The sequence below is a fragment of the Leptonychotes weddellii genome, chromosome 9 (genome assembly GCF_054177405.1).
Source record: "Leptonychotes weddellii isolate Sample4059 chromosome 9, ASM5417740v2, whole genome shotgun sequence".
Lineage (NCBI taxonomy): Eukaryota > Metazoa > Chordata > Mammalia > Carnivora > Phocidae > Leptonychotes > Leptonychotes weddellii.
In genome coordinates, this window is record NC_138377.1 from 21,616,764 (window position 1) to 21,633,898 (window position 17,135).

Genomic DNA, 17,135 nt, shown 5'->3' on the forward strand with positions numbered 1-17,135 from the left:
GTTTCTAAAGCACTGTATGGGTAATGGCTGAGTCACTCCCTTGGTTAATATAAAATGAGAGGGTCTGTTGGAATGGATGTCAGTGGTTCACCGCTTTATAAAAGGATACCCTCCTCTTTTATAGGAAGTCTACCAATTTGAAAATTTTGATGCCAGCTATGAAGCCCAGAAAATGTACATACTCACATAATCTTGTACATAATTCAGGGGGGTTACCAACCCCTTGAACTTCAAGGGGTGGGGAGGGAAATGGGTCAGGTTAGGAGTCATCTGGTCCAAATCTAAAATGGTTTGGGTTGCTGCCATTAGGGACTCTTCTTGGCTGAGAAGAATAAAACAAAACCGTTTCACCTTCTGTTTTCATCCAATTCCCTTTCTAAGAGCCTGCCCTAAGTAGATTCATTTAAGTTTTTCCTTTTTGACAACAGCTGCAGTCAACTAAAATAAAACAGGTATTGTTATCAATTTGGCTTTTTGATTTTTCTCCCAAAATGTATCTTCTCCATAAAATTCTTCCAACAGCCAATGTTTCCACCAGTGCCTAGCACGTACTCTATATTCAGCAGATGTTTACTGAATATTCATGTGAATAACTGAGTGAATAAATGAGTGAATAAATGAACATTTCAAAGGGTTAGTCTTCTCCCTGGAGATGATTATATGTTCACATGTGTCTTACTCAAATAAATTAAGTTATTCTATTTCTGAGGTTTCAGTGGGGAAAGGGATTACCTCTGAATTTTCGGTGACCACAGTTTTGGAATGCTTGAGAATTTTCTACGTGATTTGAAACCTTATGAGTCAATCAAGGTATGTTCAACAATTAACATTTCCTTCAAGGTAGAATAATGAAATTATTTTCCTATAGGGTCATTGGCTCACAGGAGGAAAAATCAATTGTGAGCCACACAGAAATATAATGGAAAAAAGTCACACAAAAGTTTGGAAACTAGTGATTGCTATTTATAATAACAAAAAAAAAAAAAGGAAATTACCATTATTTAGTACCTACCCCGTACCAGGCACTGTGCTATGAGGCACTTTATAAACATGCTCTCATTTAATCCTCTTCTTGCCCATTTTACAGAGAAAGAAACGTTCCTGGAGGTTAAAGCATTTCTCAAGGTCACAGCTTGTCATTTCAAATGCGGGACTTGGACCCAGGGTTTTTTCGCTCCTTTCTTTACACAGCCCTGACTCATGCAATGCAACACAGCATAATACAATAGGAAGTGTGAGATAAGGTGTAAAAAAAACCGTTGTGGACTGTTAAAACTGCAACCGAAGTAAGACTGACTGTTACTAAGTTATTATATCTTATAAAAGAAATAAGGCTCTCTGGGAAAACAGCACGCTAAATAGAACGCCTGCACGGATCCGAACTGGTAAAAATGGATGTTCGACAAGGATCGAAAATCAATTCAGAGTGATGTAAATAGCTTGCCATTCATGGGGTTTATCTTTGCTCCGATAAGTTATTAAAGTGCACACTTTTTACAAAACAGAATTATAGGGTGGAGAGAAGCTTCCATGGGATAGTTTACATCTCTGGGGTTTTTTAATGTCTTTTAGAAAATAAAATCAGCTGTTGGAGTCTGTGCCAAAAAACATTACCTAGCCACCCACTGTTCAATCAACACATTCAGAAAAGAAACAAGATGACAGACAAGCGTGCACTAAAAATGTTGTTCAAAAAAACTCAACGACATGACCATCACAGGTCTTTATTTTTAGAGACCCTTGGCATGGGCCAGATGGTATCAAACAGTGGATTCGATTCTGGTGCTCAGACCAGAGTCCCACCCCCATGTGGGAGAGCACCCTGGGGACAGGTGGTACATGGAGAGCAGGAGTTAGATGCTTTAGGGAGTGACAGAGCAAGGGAATATTCATCATCAATTCCAGAAGCTTACGAGATAACAGGCAGCGATACGGGGTGGTGCTACTGGGACCTGGGGATTATGGCTTTCCCACCAGCTCGAAGGCCCTCTGAGTCCTGCCGTGCTCTCTGACAGTGAGAACAACAGTGAGATCCAGCCGGCTGAGCTCCCTGCTACTGTGGGCAAGAGCTGGGGCAAAGCCAGCCCGCCAGCAGACGAACAGACTCTGCCTTGTCAGTTCACCCCTTCCTGCTGAATCATTGTTCCAATCTCTGGACCCAATTAGTCTGGCTCTGGACAGCCACTCAAATCAATAAGAGTCACTGGCCGTGCATCTAGAAGTAGAGTTGCCCCAACTATTAAAGGGACAATATCAGGTGATAATGACAAAGCTGAAAAACACCCCTGGCTGTGCCTTTCTCTTTTGTGCAAAGTCACTAACACCGTCAGGTGCATCAAACACCATTTACCGAGACTTGGCTCCCACCCTCCTGCCATCATTCAACAGTCTATCCAAGAGACTGTCCCCTGCCCCAAGAGGAGTGCCAGGTGCACAGGAGACACAAAACACGAAGGTGGCATGTGCTAGTGGGTGCCAACCCAAAAGCCATTTCCCTCACCTTCCTGGCTAACAGAACCCCAATTCTGTGCATCTTTCGTGTCCTTCGAGGAAGGCAGGCCTTAGCCTGAGAAGGTGAATCATGATCGGTCTTATGTCTCTTGCCGAGACCGATTTAGACTTGGGCACGTGGCCTACTTTTCGCCAATGAGAAATGAAGGAAATGCTATTGAGGGGCTCCTTTTTGATAAGGAATATGAGGGAAGAAACAGGCCCTCTTTGGCACTGGATGTCATCTACTTGTCACAGCAGGAACTGCTGCAGCTGTTTTGGGACCATGAGGAGCACTACCCAGAAGGGCAAGCCAGAGTAGAAGACAAAAGGAACCTGGGTCCTTAGAAACCACAGTGAAGTGCTGGATCAGTCAACCTTGGAACAGTCAACACTACTTCTAGGGGTCTTAAAATGTGACATAATATAGGTTACTATTATTTACACCACTTTTAGTTGGATTTTTCTGGTACCTGCAGCCTAAAGCATCTTAACTGATACAACCAGTAGCAGTCCCCCACCTCCTCACTCTCAAAAGCCTCACCCCCAGACCTGTCTTTACAGCAGATATGTATTTGGTTTTAGCAGCTCACCTCTTCAACTGCAAATATTCAAAGGTTACGCCTATTAGTCACTCTCTCCTTAGTATGAATTACTCTAGTCAGATTATCTTCCTCTCAAGACGATGCTGGGGGGCATCACAGAGTTGGAGAAGAAAGAGGGACAACAGCGGGCAGTGGGAGAGAGGCATGAGGATGCAAAGTACCTGGAGATGTCATAAAAGGAAGCACCAGAAAGCTACGCTTTTCCTCACCCTGTCTCCAAGCTGCTGGCGGCGAAGGTGGCCCTAATGCCCCCTTGAAATCACTCTTCTCCCGCTGACACACACGAGAACCTCCCTGGGGTTTTCATTCCTAAACCCAAGGTACTATTCTAGGTCAGGACTCAGGAAAAAAATTATAAGACTCATTTCAAATATCAAACGAAATGAGCTTTCCAGTTAGGCTCTATCTTGGTTTACAGAGAAGGCTGAGCCAGGGAGGATGTTTTCCACCGGAGACCAAGCCCAGCGACAAGGCAGCACCATCGGTGATGCTGTTAAGGCTGACGGTGCACGGAGGTGGTGACCTCGGCCTCAGCCACTGTTCACGAGCCGCTCTGTACTCCGCACTCAGCTGCCAGGCCGTACTTCCCAAGGAAAGCATCTGATGCTTGTCTCCAGGAGGAAGATGCCAAATCTTTATTAGCGCTATTATTGCTATTGACCTGCCGGCAGCCATCACTTAGGGAGTCAGCAAGGCTCTGCGTAGAGAAATAGTGTCAGCTGTCCTTCTAGCCCAAGTGGGTCCCGATGGCACCGCTGGGGGGAGGCAGGTTCCTGCCTGACACAGGAGTGGCTGCTGGGTCTCAGGACACCCAGGGATGCTCCGAGACTCCTAGTTCACTCCCAACCATGGCTGTTGCGTAGCCACTGACAGGTGCTCCAGAAAACTCGGGTTTCCAGATGGAAGCCCAGTGCCACTCAGGAACCCTGCTCCGGGGCCCTGGTCAGCTCCCCTTCTGTCACACAGAGCAGCTATTCCAAACCTTCACCCCCATCCCCGGCCTCCAACGCCACCTCCTACCCCCTCATTCTCAGCAGATGGTCTTGCCTCCTACTGCAGTGAAAAAAATAGGGCTATCAGGCTGGTACAACTCAGCTGCCCACTTTCCCTCCGCCATCCCCCTCTACCCCCTCATCTGAGTGCGGCCTCACCACCTTCCTCTGGGCTCCAAACAAAGGCTGACCGAGGCTAACGCTTCCACCCGGGTCCTTACAGCCCGATGCCTGGAGTCTCCCCCAGGACCACACCTCTCAGTTACTTCTCTCTCCTGGATCTCCAGCCCCCCCACTCCATGGACACCCTCCCCATTAGCGACAGCCTGCTCCAGTCCCCGCCTCTAATCCTGTGCTTTGTTCTAAGTACCATAGGACCCTCCTCACTGTCACCTGAGTGACAACCATCTCCACTCCCTGGGGCCTCAGTTTACCCCCAGCCCCTCACCCCATTCTCCTTGCTCACCCCAAGGACTCTCAATCACCAAATCCAGAGGCCCTTTCCAGAGCTTTCCTAATTTTATCTCCCATTTGACAACACTGAGTAGTTCGGCAGACTGTCTTTTCCCAAATGGCTGCAACAATACCTCCCATTCTGATGCTCTTCTAGAACCTGGTCATGCCCCCATCAAGAAGTAGAGTATACCCCACCCTTTAAACTAAGGGAGCTTCGTGACTCTTGTTCTTACCAGCAGAGTAAGGAAGAAGTAGTGCTATGTGCCTGCCAAGGCTAGGTCATACAACGGTCATGTGCTTTCCGCCTGATTCTCGTGGGACACTCACTCTTGGAACCCAACCACCATGCTGTGAGGAAGGCCCAACAGCTGTGGAGAGGCCTACCTGGAAGGACCCAAGGCCCTGCCCCCAGCCCCAGCTGGGCTGCCAGCCATGTGAGTGAGCCACCTGGAAGTGGATCTTCTGGTTCTGTGAGACCACCCAGCCGGCACCACACGGAACTCGTGAGTCTCTCCACCAAGCCCTGCCCAGATTGCAGATTCATAAGCAAAACACACGCTCGCTGTTTTAAGCTGCTCTCTTCTCTAGCTCTCTTCTTGAAATTATTTCCACGGAATACAGCAGCACTGCTCAGTTCTGCTTCTCCTCCAATCTCTCTGGCCATGCCTTCTCCTTTCCTCCAGGAGCTTAACTTCCTGGGCATACTCCCTCGATGACGGTATTCCTCCCAGCTCTCCCCTTGTCCTCTCCTTTTCTCTTTGCTCCACCCTTCCAAGTGACCTTAACTACTCCCCCAGATTCACCTACCTACCATGAGGCCCCTTGCTGCTAAATCCCGCATCTGTAGTTGCAGCCCGAATGCAGACCAGCAGAGCAATCCCAATCCAAATCTCCCAACAGCAGGATCTGAGTTCTCCTGGTGGTTCCACCACCCATTGCACCCAGCTCGGAGATCATCCTGACCCCATTGCTCTCATAAGGAACTGCATTTTCCATCTAGGCTTGGCCCATGGGCAACACTGGTGGAACACTGGGGGAGAGAAGGAGGTGGAAACCTGCCGCCTCAAACAGCATCAGTGGCTCCACCTCCCAGGTGATTGGCCCTGAAGCTGTGTGATCCACCTCCCAAAGGACTAGCCCGCCCTGGGCCAGAGCTCTACCAGGTGACCCCAGCTCCCAGGCTCCGGAGAACCACCTCTTCTCCTCGTCCCTCCACCTTGAGGGTGGCAGTGGCTTCCAGCCCTTGGTAACTGTCTCGCCGTCCCATTTGGCCTCTCTGCAATTTCATCCCCTGGGAGCCCCATTTTCCCTTTTAAATTCCCTCTGTTGGAAATACCTAGCGCAATTTTGTTTCTTCCCAACTGGACCCTGATTGATACACTGGTTAAAGGCACCCAACTTAATCATTTAAGCTGGAAACCTACATTTTGTTTTATTCTCCTCCCATTCATTCCTACCAGTATTTGCTTCCACCCCATGGAAAGCTGCTCACAAAGTCCTGATGACTCCGCCCCTCGAGCCCATCCCTCCTCTTCAACTCCCACTACACTGCCCTGGGTCACATCATTATTTTTGGCTCAGACCAGTGCAGCAGCCCCTCCATTAGTCTCCCTGGCTACAGTCTTTCTGCCTTCCAATACATCCTCCAGACTGCCGATAGACTTTTGTTTCTAATGTACATCTGACCTCGACATTCCCCTGATTTAAAATTTTTAAATGGTTCCCCACCGACTACAGGAGAGAATCAGATCTGCTCAGTTCCATAGAAGATCTAGATTTGCTGTGTATACTGTTCTGTGCCTTAGCCTGGATGATCAGGCCCTCCATGTTGTCCTGCCTACCTTCCCAGCCCCATCTGCAACCACTCCCAGCCGTACCACCTGAACCAGCTCAAGTTCTTCTCCAAGCCCATCCTGTTGCTCTAAGACTGGGTCTTCGCACAGGCTCAGCTATCCTTCCCCTGCCCCACTGTCTCCCCGGCCCCTCCGTGAAGCCCCGCCCCCAACAGACCAGACGCAGGGCTGAGGGCACCATGCAAACCCCCTTTGGCACAGCTCACATCCCCACACTGTGGCTGTTCGTGTCCAGACCTGCCCTTCCACTAAACAGGGAAACCCCCCCGGGGAGGAAGATGGAGCTCCCTCACTCCTGTGTCCCCAGCACCCACCTGGTGCCTGGTGCAAAAGAGACCCTCCATGCGTGTGCGAAGCTTACTCAGGGTGAGCTGAGGAAACAGACCAAGAGTCCAGAATGGGGAAAGAGAACAGGGGAAGGCAGCCTGCAGAGAAGGGGCAGGACACGCTGGCACATTAAAAGCCTGCCCTCCTGGGCCGGGCGCTGGCCACCGCCCAGCCAGCGCCCAGCTCACCCTCCCTCGCTCCAGCGAAGGGCTAAAGAAGTCAAGAGACACCGTCTCCACCTGGGCTTTTCCCAGAACATTTTTAGGTAGACAAGCTTGTTCACTTAGAACAGGAGATAAGCAAACATGGAATCTGCGTAAATATTTCTATGTGATCCTGTCATGTTTACATCCCGTGGTTGACCACATGCTCCCTTTTGTCATCATTTAACAAAGTAAGATGTAACTTTTCTGCCCCCAAGGAAATCACTTTTGGTTCATCTCATTTCTTCAACATCCACCTGAGGTCTCATTGGCCCCAGCAGCTGTTCATCATGTTCTGAGACCATCCCCAGATAGTTCCTAGGAACAAATAAAGACGAACTGACCAACCCAGCCACGGGTCCCCCAGTCACAGCACTGTCATGATGCCTCCTTTGTCATGGTCTCAAGCTTTCCTCTCCCGCCCTGCTGTTCAAAGGGTCCCACTCCACCCAGCTCCCTTGAACCAGTGTCACCAAAGCCACCTAGTTTCCAGAGAAATATGAAATGAGGACCAAGGAAGGGCAGGCTCTCACCTCCATCAGAAGAATGTCCTTCGAACTCTGAGCCTGAACCTTTGGATGCTGGACCTTCACGGCCACCGTCCGCCCATCACGCAGCACCGCCTTGTGGACCTGGGCCAGGGAGGCGGCCCCCAGAGGGGTGTCATCAAAGCTCACAAACAAATCCTGAATCTGTCAAGAGTGGAGAGAGAACGGAGCAATTAAGATGACTCAGTTCAGTGAGAGGGGAGGGGCCAGGCCAGGGCTGCCTGATGTCCCCCGATAGATTTTTTGCTCTACCAGTTGTACGCCAACCCAATGCCTTGCCCGGGCTCTTTACTGCCATGGAGATTCACAGCAGGCATATGGAGGGAGTGAGAGAGAAAACACACGTGGAGGGTGTGTCCTCATAGGCATGCATGGGTGCCCTGAGCACCTCCTATTCAAGGCCAAAGAAGTGCTGTCTAGAATGTTCAGAACTGAGGACCATCTGCTCATTTAATTATGCACCATTGCATCCCTGGGGCTGTTACATATGCACATGAAATCAAGAGTTAACAGAACCTGGGCCCCAGGCAGCCCAATACAGGGATCAGATATTCTAACCCACCAACGTGGGAGAGCTCAAGACCCCAGTTTGGAGGTTCTAAACCCAATAGCCATCTCTTGTTCCTGCCTGAACAGCAGGCTCAACACGGGTCCCCCAGCCCACCCTTGGCCTGGCCACCTGGCAGAGACCCCAGGGCTGCACACCCCAGCCTCACTTTGGTCCCCGCCTGCAATGCCACCCAAAGGTGGCCTTGGGCAGATCCCTTGACCTTTCTCTACAAAATGGAATATGTGCTCCTTACTCTTCTGTCTTCTCTTTCCTTCTTCCTTCCCTCCTTCCCTCTTAGAAATGCCATACCAAATTTTCCTGAAGGAAAAAAAGTCTTTCTGACTTGAGTGATCACACCCACATGGTCCAGACATGAATATTCTACCAGATGGGAAGGAGACTCCCAAAAGCCTTTTGCAAAAATGTCCAAGGCTGAAATTCTCACTCCCTCCATTTTTTGAAGTCCCTGTATAGCTTCCCAATCCTAGAAGATCCAGACATTCACACACACGTATATGTGTACACGCAGGATTAGTCCCATGGCCCTCCTTCTCACGTCCCCCAGGCTCTCACGCTGAGGCCCATTCATTCCATGCCCCAGCTTCCCCTGGCCCCCCCTTTCTGCAGCAGGCACTCTCTCCTGTCCCTCAGCCCCCTCCTCCCCTTGGACTTCAGCAGTCAGATGACCCTCGGCCACCATCCCATCCCTCTGTTTGCTAGGCTGCACCAGCACCTTGCTAATCTCCCTCATAAATCACTCCCTCCAGTCCTGTCATCATTTTGTAGCTTTCACTAAATTCCATCCCATTTATCAGCATCCTTTGGAGGCCAAAGGTCCAGGCAACATGGGAGGGGCCCACACTTCTCTGTCACGGGAGATGGGTACAGATTGGCTTCCCTGTCCCCCTTCTTCACTGGGTTTTTATTTTTGCCCCTCCCAGTGCCTACCTCCCCCACCCTCCTTCCCCAACCACATACTTGTCTTTTTCCCTCCCTCCTAGGTTCAAGGTTGCCTGAGGACCAGATTCTCCCCACGTCAATCACCCTGGGTCTCTCCCTTTATCCTGGATTTGGGCTTGGCTTGGGAGAATGAAAGAACCACCATCCTTGTAGACCCCATTAGAACATCAGCTTCAGATGGGCAGAGATTTTTGTCTGTCTTGTTAGCTGCTGAATTCCCTGTGCTTAGAGTAGCACCAGAGGGACGCCTGGGTGGCTCAGTTAGTTAAGCATCTGCCTTAGTCTCAGGTCATGATCTCAGGGTCCTAGGATCCAGCCCCGCATCAGGCTCCCTGCTCAGTGGGGAGTCTGCTTCTCCCTCTTCCTCTGCTGCTCTCCCTGCTCATTCTCTCTCTCTCTCTCCCTCAAATAAATAAAATCTTAAAAAAAAAAAAAAAAAAGAATAGCACCATAACTAGTTGGTAGCAAATACATATTTGTTGAAAAACTGAATCCACTATTTTCTCCCTTGGAGAGGAACCGAATCAACTCTTTCTTCCTTTTCAAATGGCTGGACCTTCCTGCTCCCACACCCCTTCTAGTCTAAAGGCCTCCAATGTAGGGCGCCTGGGTGGCTCAGTTGGTTAAGCGACTGCCTTCGGTTCAGGTCATGATCCTGGAGTCCCAGGATCGAGTCCCGCATCGGGCTCCCTGCTCGGCAGGGAGTCTGCTTCTCCCTCTCCCGCTCCCCCCTCTTGTGCTCTTTCTCTCTCTCACTCTCTCTCTCAAATAAATAAATAAAATCTTTAAAAAAAAAAATAAAAAAAATAAAGGCCTCCAATGTAAAAGCACATGTCTTGTGTGGGATTTACCCAGGTGGGTAAATCCACCTGTTACAGCAGCGTGGGTGTGAGACCCCAGCCTGGCCAATCAGAACCCTGAATACCCTGGGTCACGCTGACTGGTTCAGAGATGGACACATGACCCAACTGATCCAATCAGACTCAACTATTTCACTTTTGTTTGAACTGTGGGAGAAAAGATTCTTTCTCTCTGCTGAACTTGAAGGTAAAAATTGAAGTTGAAGCCTGGAGCTACCAGGAGTCCCAGAGTAGCAACAAAGAGGAAAGCAGAGCCAAGAGACAGAGAGAGTGAATCTTGGTCACCACGGTTGGGCCCCTTGATCTACCCATGCCTGAATACCCACCCCATATTTCCCTTTTTTGCTTAAATCAGTTTGAGTTGTTTTCTGTCACACAGGACTGAAGGGGCTCTGACTGTAGTTCTCGGGTCCCATCTGGGTTAGGCAAAAGAAACATGGGCATGGTGCCTGGCACCCTCAAGAGGCTCAATAAGTGTCAGTTCCTTTCCCTCCCCTCCCCCCTCTTGCTGGGACAGGATCCAGGAATAGAAGGGAGGTAGACTTCAGCAACATTCCCAGCCATTACATAATGAAATGAACAAGAACTGCCTTTAGAAACCCTCTGGCTGTTCCTGAAGGAGCACCAAGGAGAATGCTTTCTGGAGCAGATCTGCAAACTCAGACCTCCCCTCCCAGGCAGCTGGAATGACCCCATCTGCCCACTGCAAAAGGACTTGGGGGTCATTTGACCCCATTCCCCACCCCAAGCCTCCACATGGCTCCCTGGTAACACTGGCTCATTCCCTAAGAAGGACAGCCAGGCTTCAAACCAGTGTCATTGCAGGGATGTTGCAGAGTCATTGCAACTGAAGAGTGACAGGGCATCACCAGGGCTGTGTGGCGAGAACAGCTGCCAGGAGCACTCCGGGGAGAGGGGAAGGAAGGAAAGGGCCGAGGCAAGCATCTCCCAATCTCCCAGGTAAGAGGAAGCCTGGTCCACCATACCCCCAGGGACTGAGAAGGGGGCCTCCCACCATTCCCTGTCCCCACCAGAGGAGGCAGGGTGTCTGGAGCTCAGGATACCACCCAAGCCCATGTGCCAACTCAGCACCCTGAACGAGGCCCAGCTGTGAGGACTTGCCCTAATTCCCCAGCTTGACCAGTGGAAGCAAAGAGAGGCATGGGAAATACACCACTCACTCCGCACAGGGAACCTGTTGGGCAGATCCCCACCCCACCCCTGGCCACCGACCACCTCCCCAGGGCCCCTGCAGCCATGCTTTCCCCTCTATCGGGAAGCAAGTCACAATGCCCACACCCTCCTGTGCTTACACACACACACAATAATTGATTGCTAGTGAATGTTCCTAGCTGGCTTATAAAAAAGGTAATTAAAGATTGGTGCTGCAGCCTGTAATTAAATATGAATAAAGTATCTCTAAATGGAACCTTGATTCAAAGTGCTCAGTGAAGTACTTTACGCTGATAGATAGTAAGGAAAAATAGACCCTGTCCCGAAAGCAGAATTATACCCCCCCGTGCAGCTGACACCAAGGCCACCCCTCCCATCAGGCCCTTGGCCCCCAGCCCTCTGAGCAGAAAGCCATCAGCAGAAACCAACTGCAGCATGGGCAGCAATTAGATTCAAGCAGGGCCCTTAGCTGCCTCCAGTCACTTGCAGAAACCTGTCTCCCCTTCTAAGCCTGTCTTTCCCCCGTTCCTCTTTTTTTCCTCTGGGTCTGGCGGCAAAATCAATTAAGTAAAACAACTGCATTTTTAAATGACTAGTTATGTGCTTTTTAATTACTGTTGGCCCATGATTCAAATACATTGATGTCCCTGTCTAGAAAAGGAAAAATAATCGGGAAAAAAGCTTCTCCAGCTTTGTATGATCTGGTTTTTTAGGGGGTGTGTGTGTGTTTAAAAGCAAGAGGTGGTGTTTTTTTATGAGCAGAAAACATCAGAAGGGCAAGAAGAAATGTGTCACCCCCCCATGGCTCAGGTTAAGACTTCAGCAGGCTGGCATCAGCTGGGGTCCAGGGAACCAAGACCACGTGACTCTATACCCAGGTACAGGGCAGAGAGAGAGAAGCTCCAGAAAGTTAGGTCTACAGCTTCCCATGAAACCAGTTCTCTGGGCAATGTTTCCAAAAGGCCACAATGGGCAGCCAAGCACTGGCCAGGGTCCTCATTTCACCCAAAATAAGGCAACAGGAAGTCAGGATCTTCTGTAAAAGCCATAATATGACTCCTGAGAGGAATTTCACTAAGTTTCTCCATCTGCCAGCCAGCCTCAGGCCCCTCACCAGCCCCAGGAAGGGCGATGTCCTGGATTTTCCAAGATGGCCTGATTTCAAATATTCCATCCTGCTGTGCCCAAAGTCATGCACATCAGACCCCTTCTGGATTTACTACATCAAATATCACTGATGCAAGATAACGCCAACCAATCTAACAAACCCAGAACCGGCTGGCTGCAGATGAAGAGGCAAGAGCTGGCCTCAAAGCAGGCAAGTCCAGGCCTAGCTGCCAAGGCCAGGCAGTTCCCACTTAGGAGCTGGGAAGATGGCCCATGGCACCTGGGGCAGGTTACCATGGCATCAGCTGCAAACATCTGGCTCTCGAGGTCTAGAGATGCCCCTCTCCCCATGCCTGGCTGGGTGCCAGCAGCCATCCACGACAGTCTGATGGGGAGAGGGACAAGTCCCAGTACTAATGGAGTAGCTGGAGTGAACCCACCCCACTCCCCACCCCCAGCTTGAAGCTGACAAGACAGCTCCAGCTCCCTAAGACTCTGCAAAGCCCAGACTGCCTGCCTTGAGCAGAAAACCCACCATCACTTCCCACATGCCTCTGCTGGAAACCTACTCCTTCCTCTTGGCACCGTTTCCCAGGACCTGCCCCAGGCACCCCTCCGTCTCACTGTCACCCCGCCGGCTACCTCACTTTGCTCCTGCTTAAACGTGCCTGGTTTGTATCCTGCCTGTTCAGGGTCATTCCCGCCCCCTCTAAGTAACACCTGACACTGACAGCAAATAGGTGGCACATGTCCTCTCATCCCCCCTGCAGTGGCTTTAAACTGTGTCCACAGGTACTTAAATACTCCTCCCTTTGAGAGGAGCAGCCTACTGCCCACCTCTGAGTGTGAGCGAGATTAAGGACCCTTCCGGTCCTCTCCTGGAGAGCGTGCTCCCGGAGCAGCGAGTGCCATATCATGAGGACACTCAAGCAGCCCGTGGAGAGGTCCAGGGGTAAGGAACCAAGGCCTCCTGCCCACAGTAAACCATCCTGGAAACAGATTCTCCTTCCCCACTCAGGCCTTCAGATGCCTGCAGCGCCCTGCCAACACCCTGACTATACCCTCACAGAGACTGAGCCAGAACCACCCTGCAAGGCAGGCCCCAGTTCCAGGCCCAAAGAAACTGTACCACATCAAATGTTTGCTGTTTGGGGGTAATTTGCTGTGCAGCAAAAGCTAACACGTACACCCCATGCACACCCATGGCAGACATCACTAATCGATCCCAGCGTTCGTTTCTGCTGTGCGCCCAGACGATGCCTCAGAATCTCTCTCCACGCGGTGCTCCAGGCTGTCACTACCAACTGACCGGAGTTAATATAGGAAATGAAACCAATCTGCCATTCCTCAGTTCGAGTCACTCAATCAGCAAATACTGACCTGCAGGCCTGCCACATGACAGAAACCACACTAGGTACACGGGCCAACAAAACAGACACCATCTCTGGCCGTGAGGAGACCTCAGTCCACACGATAAGGCAAGAGCCTCTGGAAAACATACTTGCACTTCAGCAGGGCCTGCTGGAGACAGTGCCCCCCGCCCAGTGCCAATTCACCCAACCCTGACAGGACTTTCTGGCGAGGTCAGAAGAGGGGACCTCCGATATCACGATGTAGCCGCTGGGGGGCCGGGGGAGAGGACAAGGAATCCAAGTGTCTTTTTGCCCCCACTCAATAGCTGCCCTGCCTCGAGGTGGGAATACCCCCACCTCCAGCTTCCCACACAGAGCAATTTATTATAATACAAGTAATAATGAGAATAACACCTCGAGGACACAGAGTCCCTGTCTTCCGTGGAATCTGCGTTCATTCTGGGGTTCTGGAAGATCAAACCATCCGTTCTGCAGAGCCATTAGCTATTGCTACTGCCTAGCTGGGAAGAAAGAACAAAGGGGGCCAGCGGCAGAACCTGAGGTCTTTCTGGACAAGGGTCAACCACAGAAATTACAAAACAGTGTTGCTGTCTAAATCTGCCCAAGGAGGCTGGCACAAGGCTCAACTCCTACCAATTTGCTAAGAGCCTCCAGGTATAGGATAATCATCCACCTGGCTCTGCCAAGGGCAACACAGTTCAACCCGAGCTTCCTTCCTCCCACAGGACGGTGACCAGCAGCTGACAGAGAAGCAAGAAGCCAGGAGCAGTCACACCCTAAGGCCGTGGGCGTGTTCCCTGGGAATGCCCACCAGCTGGCCAGGACAGGGGGACCTGAGAGGCAATAGGGCCTAGTAAGTCCAATGCAAGGTCTGGGTCAAACTGCCCAGGCTCAAATCCTGGCTCCATGCTGCACCGGCTCGGTCAGTTACATGACCCATCTGTGCCTCAGCTTCCTCATCTGTAAAATGGGAATTTTAATACCTACCTCATAGAGTCGTCATATGAAACAAGAATAGGAGCCTGGGGGACGTGAGAAGGAGGGCCATGGGACTAATCCTGTGTGTACACATATTCGTGTGTGTGAATGTCTGGATCTTCTAGGATTGGGAAGCTATACAGGGACTTCAAGAAATGGAGGGAGTGAGAATTTCAGCCTTGGACATTTTTGCAAAAGGCTTTTGGGAGTCTCCTTCCCATCTGGTAGAATATTCTTCTAGAATAGAGCCTATGAAAGAGCCCCAATAAATATGGCAGGAATACTGGGTGCCCCATCTAATGCCCCCATGAAGAGGACAGAGTGGTAGAACGAAGACAGCACTGGACAAAGAGTCAGCCCTTCTAGGCTCTCAGTTCTGTTCTGTTCTGTCAGTGAGTAAAAGCCACCATATTCCTTTCTCCTCCAATCCACCCTCCACATGCAGTTAAAGTGAGTCTTCCCAACATAAGCTGATCATGTCACTTCTCTCTGTTTAAACCACTTCACCAGCTTCCCAGAGACAAAATCCTTAACACAAGCCACAGAGTCTGATCCTGCCCCATCTCCTCCTTCAGATCACAGTGCAGCTGTCACATCCTCAGAGAAGCCTCCCTGTGTACGTCCTCAGAATTCAGGGTGCCCTTCTGGAGAACAATGAACACAGGTGCACCCTGCCTTGACTTATATTTGCTGAACCTTCCTCTTCCCTTCTAAATGATAGACTTCTTCCATTTTTGCTCAAAATGTATCCAAGGCACCTAATGCATAATTGGTATTCAATAAATGTTTCTTAATGAATGAATGAGGTTCAATTTTCCCCATCCTCTTCCTGGTGAGGGGACGCTGGGCCTTCCAGATGATCCGGGGTAGCTAACACACCTGCCAGAGGTGGTTACTATTCCTTCAAGGTAGCTGAGGGAGGCTCGTGGGTGCTGGGCACTTCGAGAGCTGCGGGTGGAGGGACTCTATGGAAATGTTGTGATAATAATGATTAATAAAAAGCAGATAAACACCCAGCGGGGTTGGCCAGCCTGGGAAGCCATCCATTAGATCTGTCACTCATTAGAGGTGGGGGTGGGGGCAGTCCAATCAGATCTCCTCAGCTTAAGCAAACCTTCTGTAAATTGTAGGCTGCAGGCACTGACATTTGATAAATTATTCTTCATAATCCACCGCTGGCTGTCATAAATCTAATCTTTCAACGTTCCCCATCTTAATAACTTGTACAGCCTCACAGGGTGACGTCTCTGTCTCTGCCTGTGACAGAGATCTCTGGGATAGAAGAAATTGTGCAGAATGAGGTGCAGTATGAAGCCAGGACCCCCCACAAGCCAGGGCCCGGGCCACATAGGTGTCTGTGAGGTAATCACAGTATAGAAGCAGTGAGCCGCCCTCGGAGCCATGGGGTGTCCGCAAGCCAAGTGCTTACACCCCATCACATGAGTGAGAGACAGTGAGGCCAGGAGCTCAGTCCCAAGAGTCAGGCAGACAGCTCCACGCCCTCACCGGCAACCTACCCACGTGAGGACTTAGTGCCTCTTCTTTAAACTTGAGCTTCATTTGGTATAAGGGACGTCAGGACATCTTTGCTCGACAGGGACCAAGGGTACTTTCTTATAGCTGCATAATGTTTGCTGCCCTCAAAGTGCTCTTATGTGCTCTCAACCTTCTCTTGAAGTTAGACAGAGGAGACATAATTGCCCCCACTTTATAGAGAACACATTCGCTAAAGGTCATTCATTTATTCATCCATCAAATGCTTAAGTGACTAATATAAGCAGGGCACTGTGCTAGTCACTGGGGACTCAACGGGGACTGGGTCCAAATCAGGTACAGCCACCACCCTCTGGAGTCACCACTGGAACTTGAAGTCCAGTGGCAAGACAGGAATTAATCAAGTAATCAAAGGTAAAAGTAAATGGCCAATTCTGATACATGATATGAAGGGAGAGGTAGCTGATACCATAAGAGCCTGTGTTCAGAGAGGCTGCTCAGGGAGTGCTTCTTCGAGGAGGTGACAAAGAACTGAGACCTGAAGAATGAAGAGCCAATTAACTAGATGAAGGAAGGGAGGAGGAGCCATCTAGGCAGAGGGAAAGGCTTGTGTGAACCATACACAAGGGGACTAAGACAGCGACATGAGAGCCAGAAAGAAGATGGCCAACAATTCCCACCCCAGAATCCAGGCTGACTTGGGCCCCCCAGGTCTCCCCCTGGGGGAGGAGTCCTCATCCTCAGCTCACACCTATGGTGGGGGAAAAGCCCGGCCACGGTGGCGCACACACATTTCTGGCAAGGCCTGGGACTGCTAAACCCTGATGGGCTCACCCTCATAAAGCTATAAAACTCCAAAGGCCTCTTTCCAACAACCTTCAGAGGTTCCTACACCCAAAAATAAAGGAAGAGAGGAAATAAGGCAGGGGGGCCTTGCTTACGGTGGCATCATTTCCTGTCAGGATAGACTTCCCCAGCCTTTGGGAGGTGGCAAAATGCCCACACGGCAAATGAGCCTAAGCTTTGTTCCTATGCCTCAGAGCCCCGAATAAGAGAGCTCAGGTACCAGGCGCCTGGGTGGCTCTGTCATTAAGCGTCTGCCTTCGGCTCAGGTCATGATCCCAGGGTCCTGGGATCGAGTCCCACATCGGGCTCCCTGCTCTGCG

General features: G+C 50.5%; 1 protein-coding gene across 2 annotated transcripts in view; it reads right to left on the minus strand.

Moving 5' to 3' along the window:
• The window catches only part of ADCK1 (aarF domain containing kinase 1), an 86,818-nt gene that overhangs the window by 5,275 nt on the left and 64,408 nt on the right, over positions 1 to 17,135 (minus strand). For both annotated transcript variants that reach the window (XM_081830137.1, XM_081830136.1), the window contains exon 5: positions 7,460 to 7,618. In XM_081830137.1, the coding sequence (XP_081686263.1) occupies positions 7,460 to 7,618 (159 nt within the window). The remainder of the gene's footprint in view (positions 1 to 7,459; positions 7,619 to 17,135) is intronic.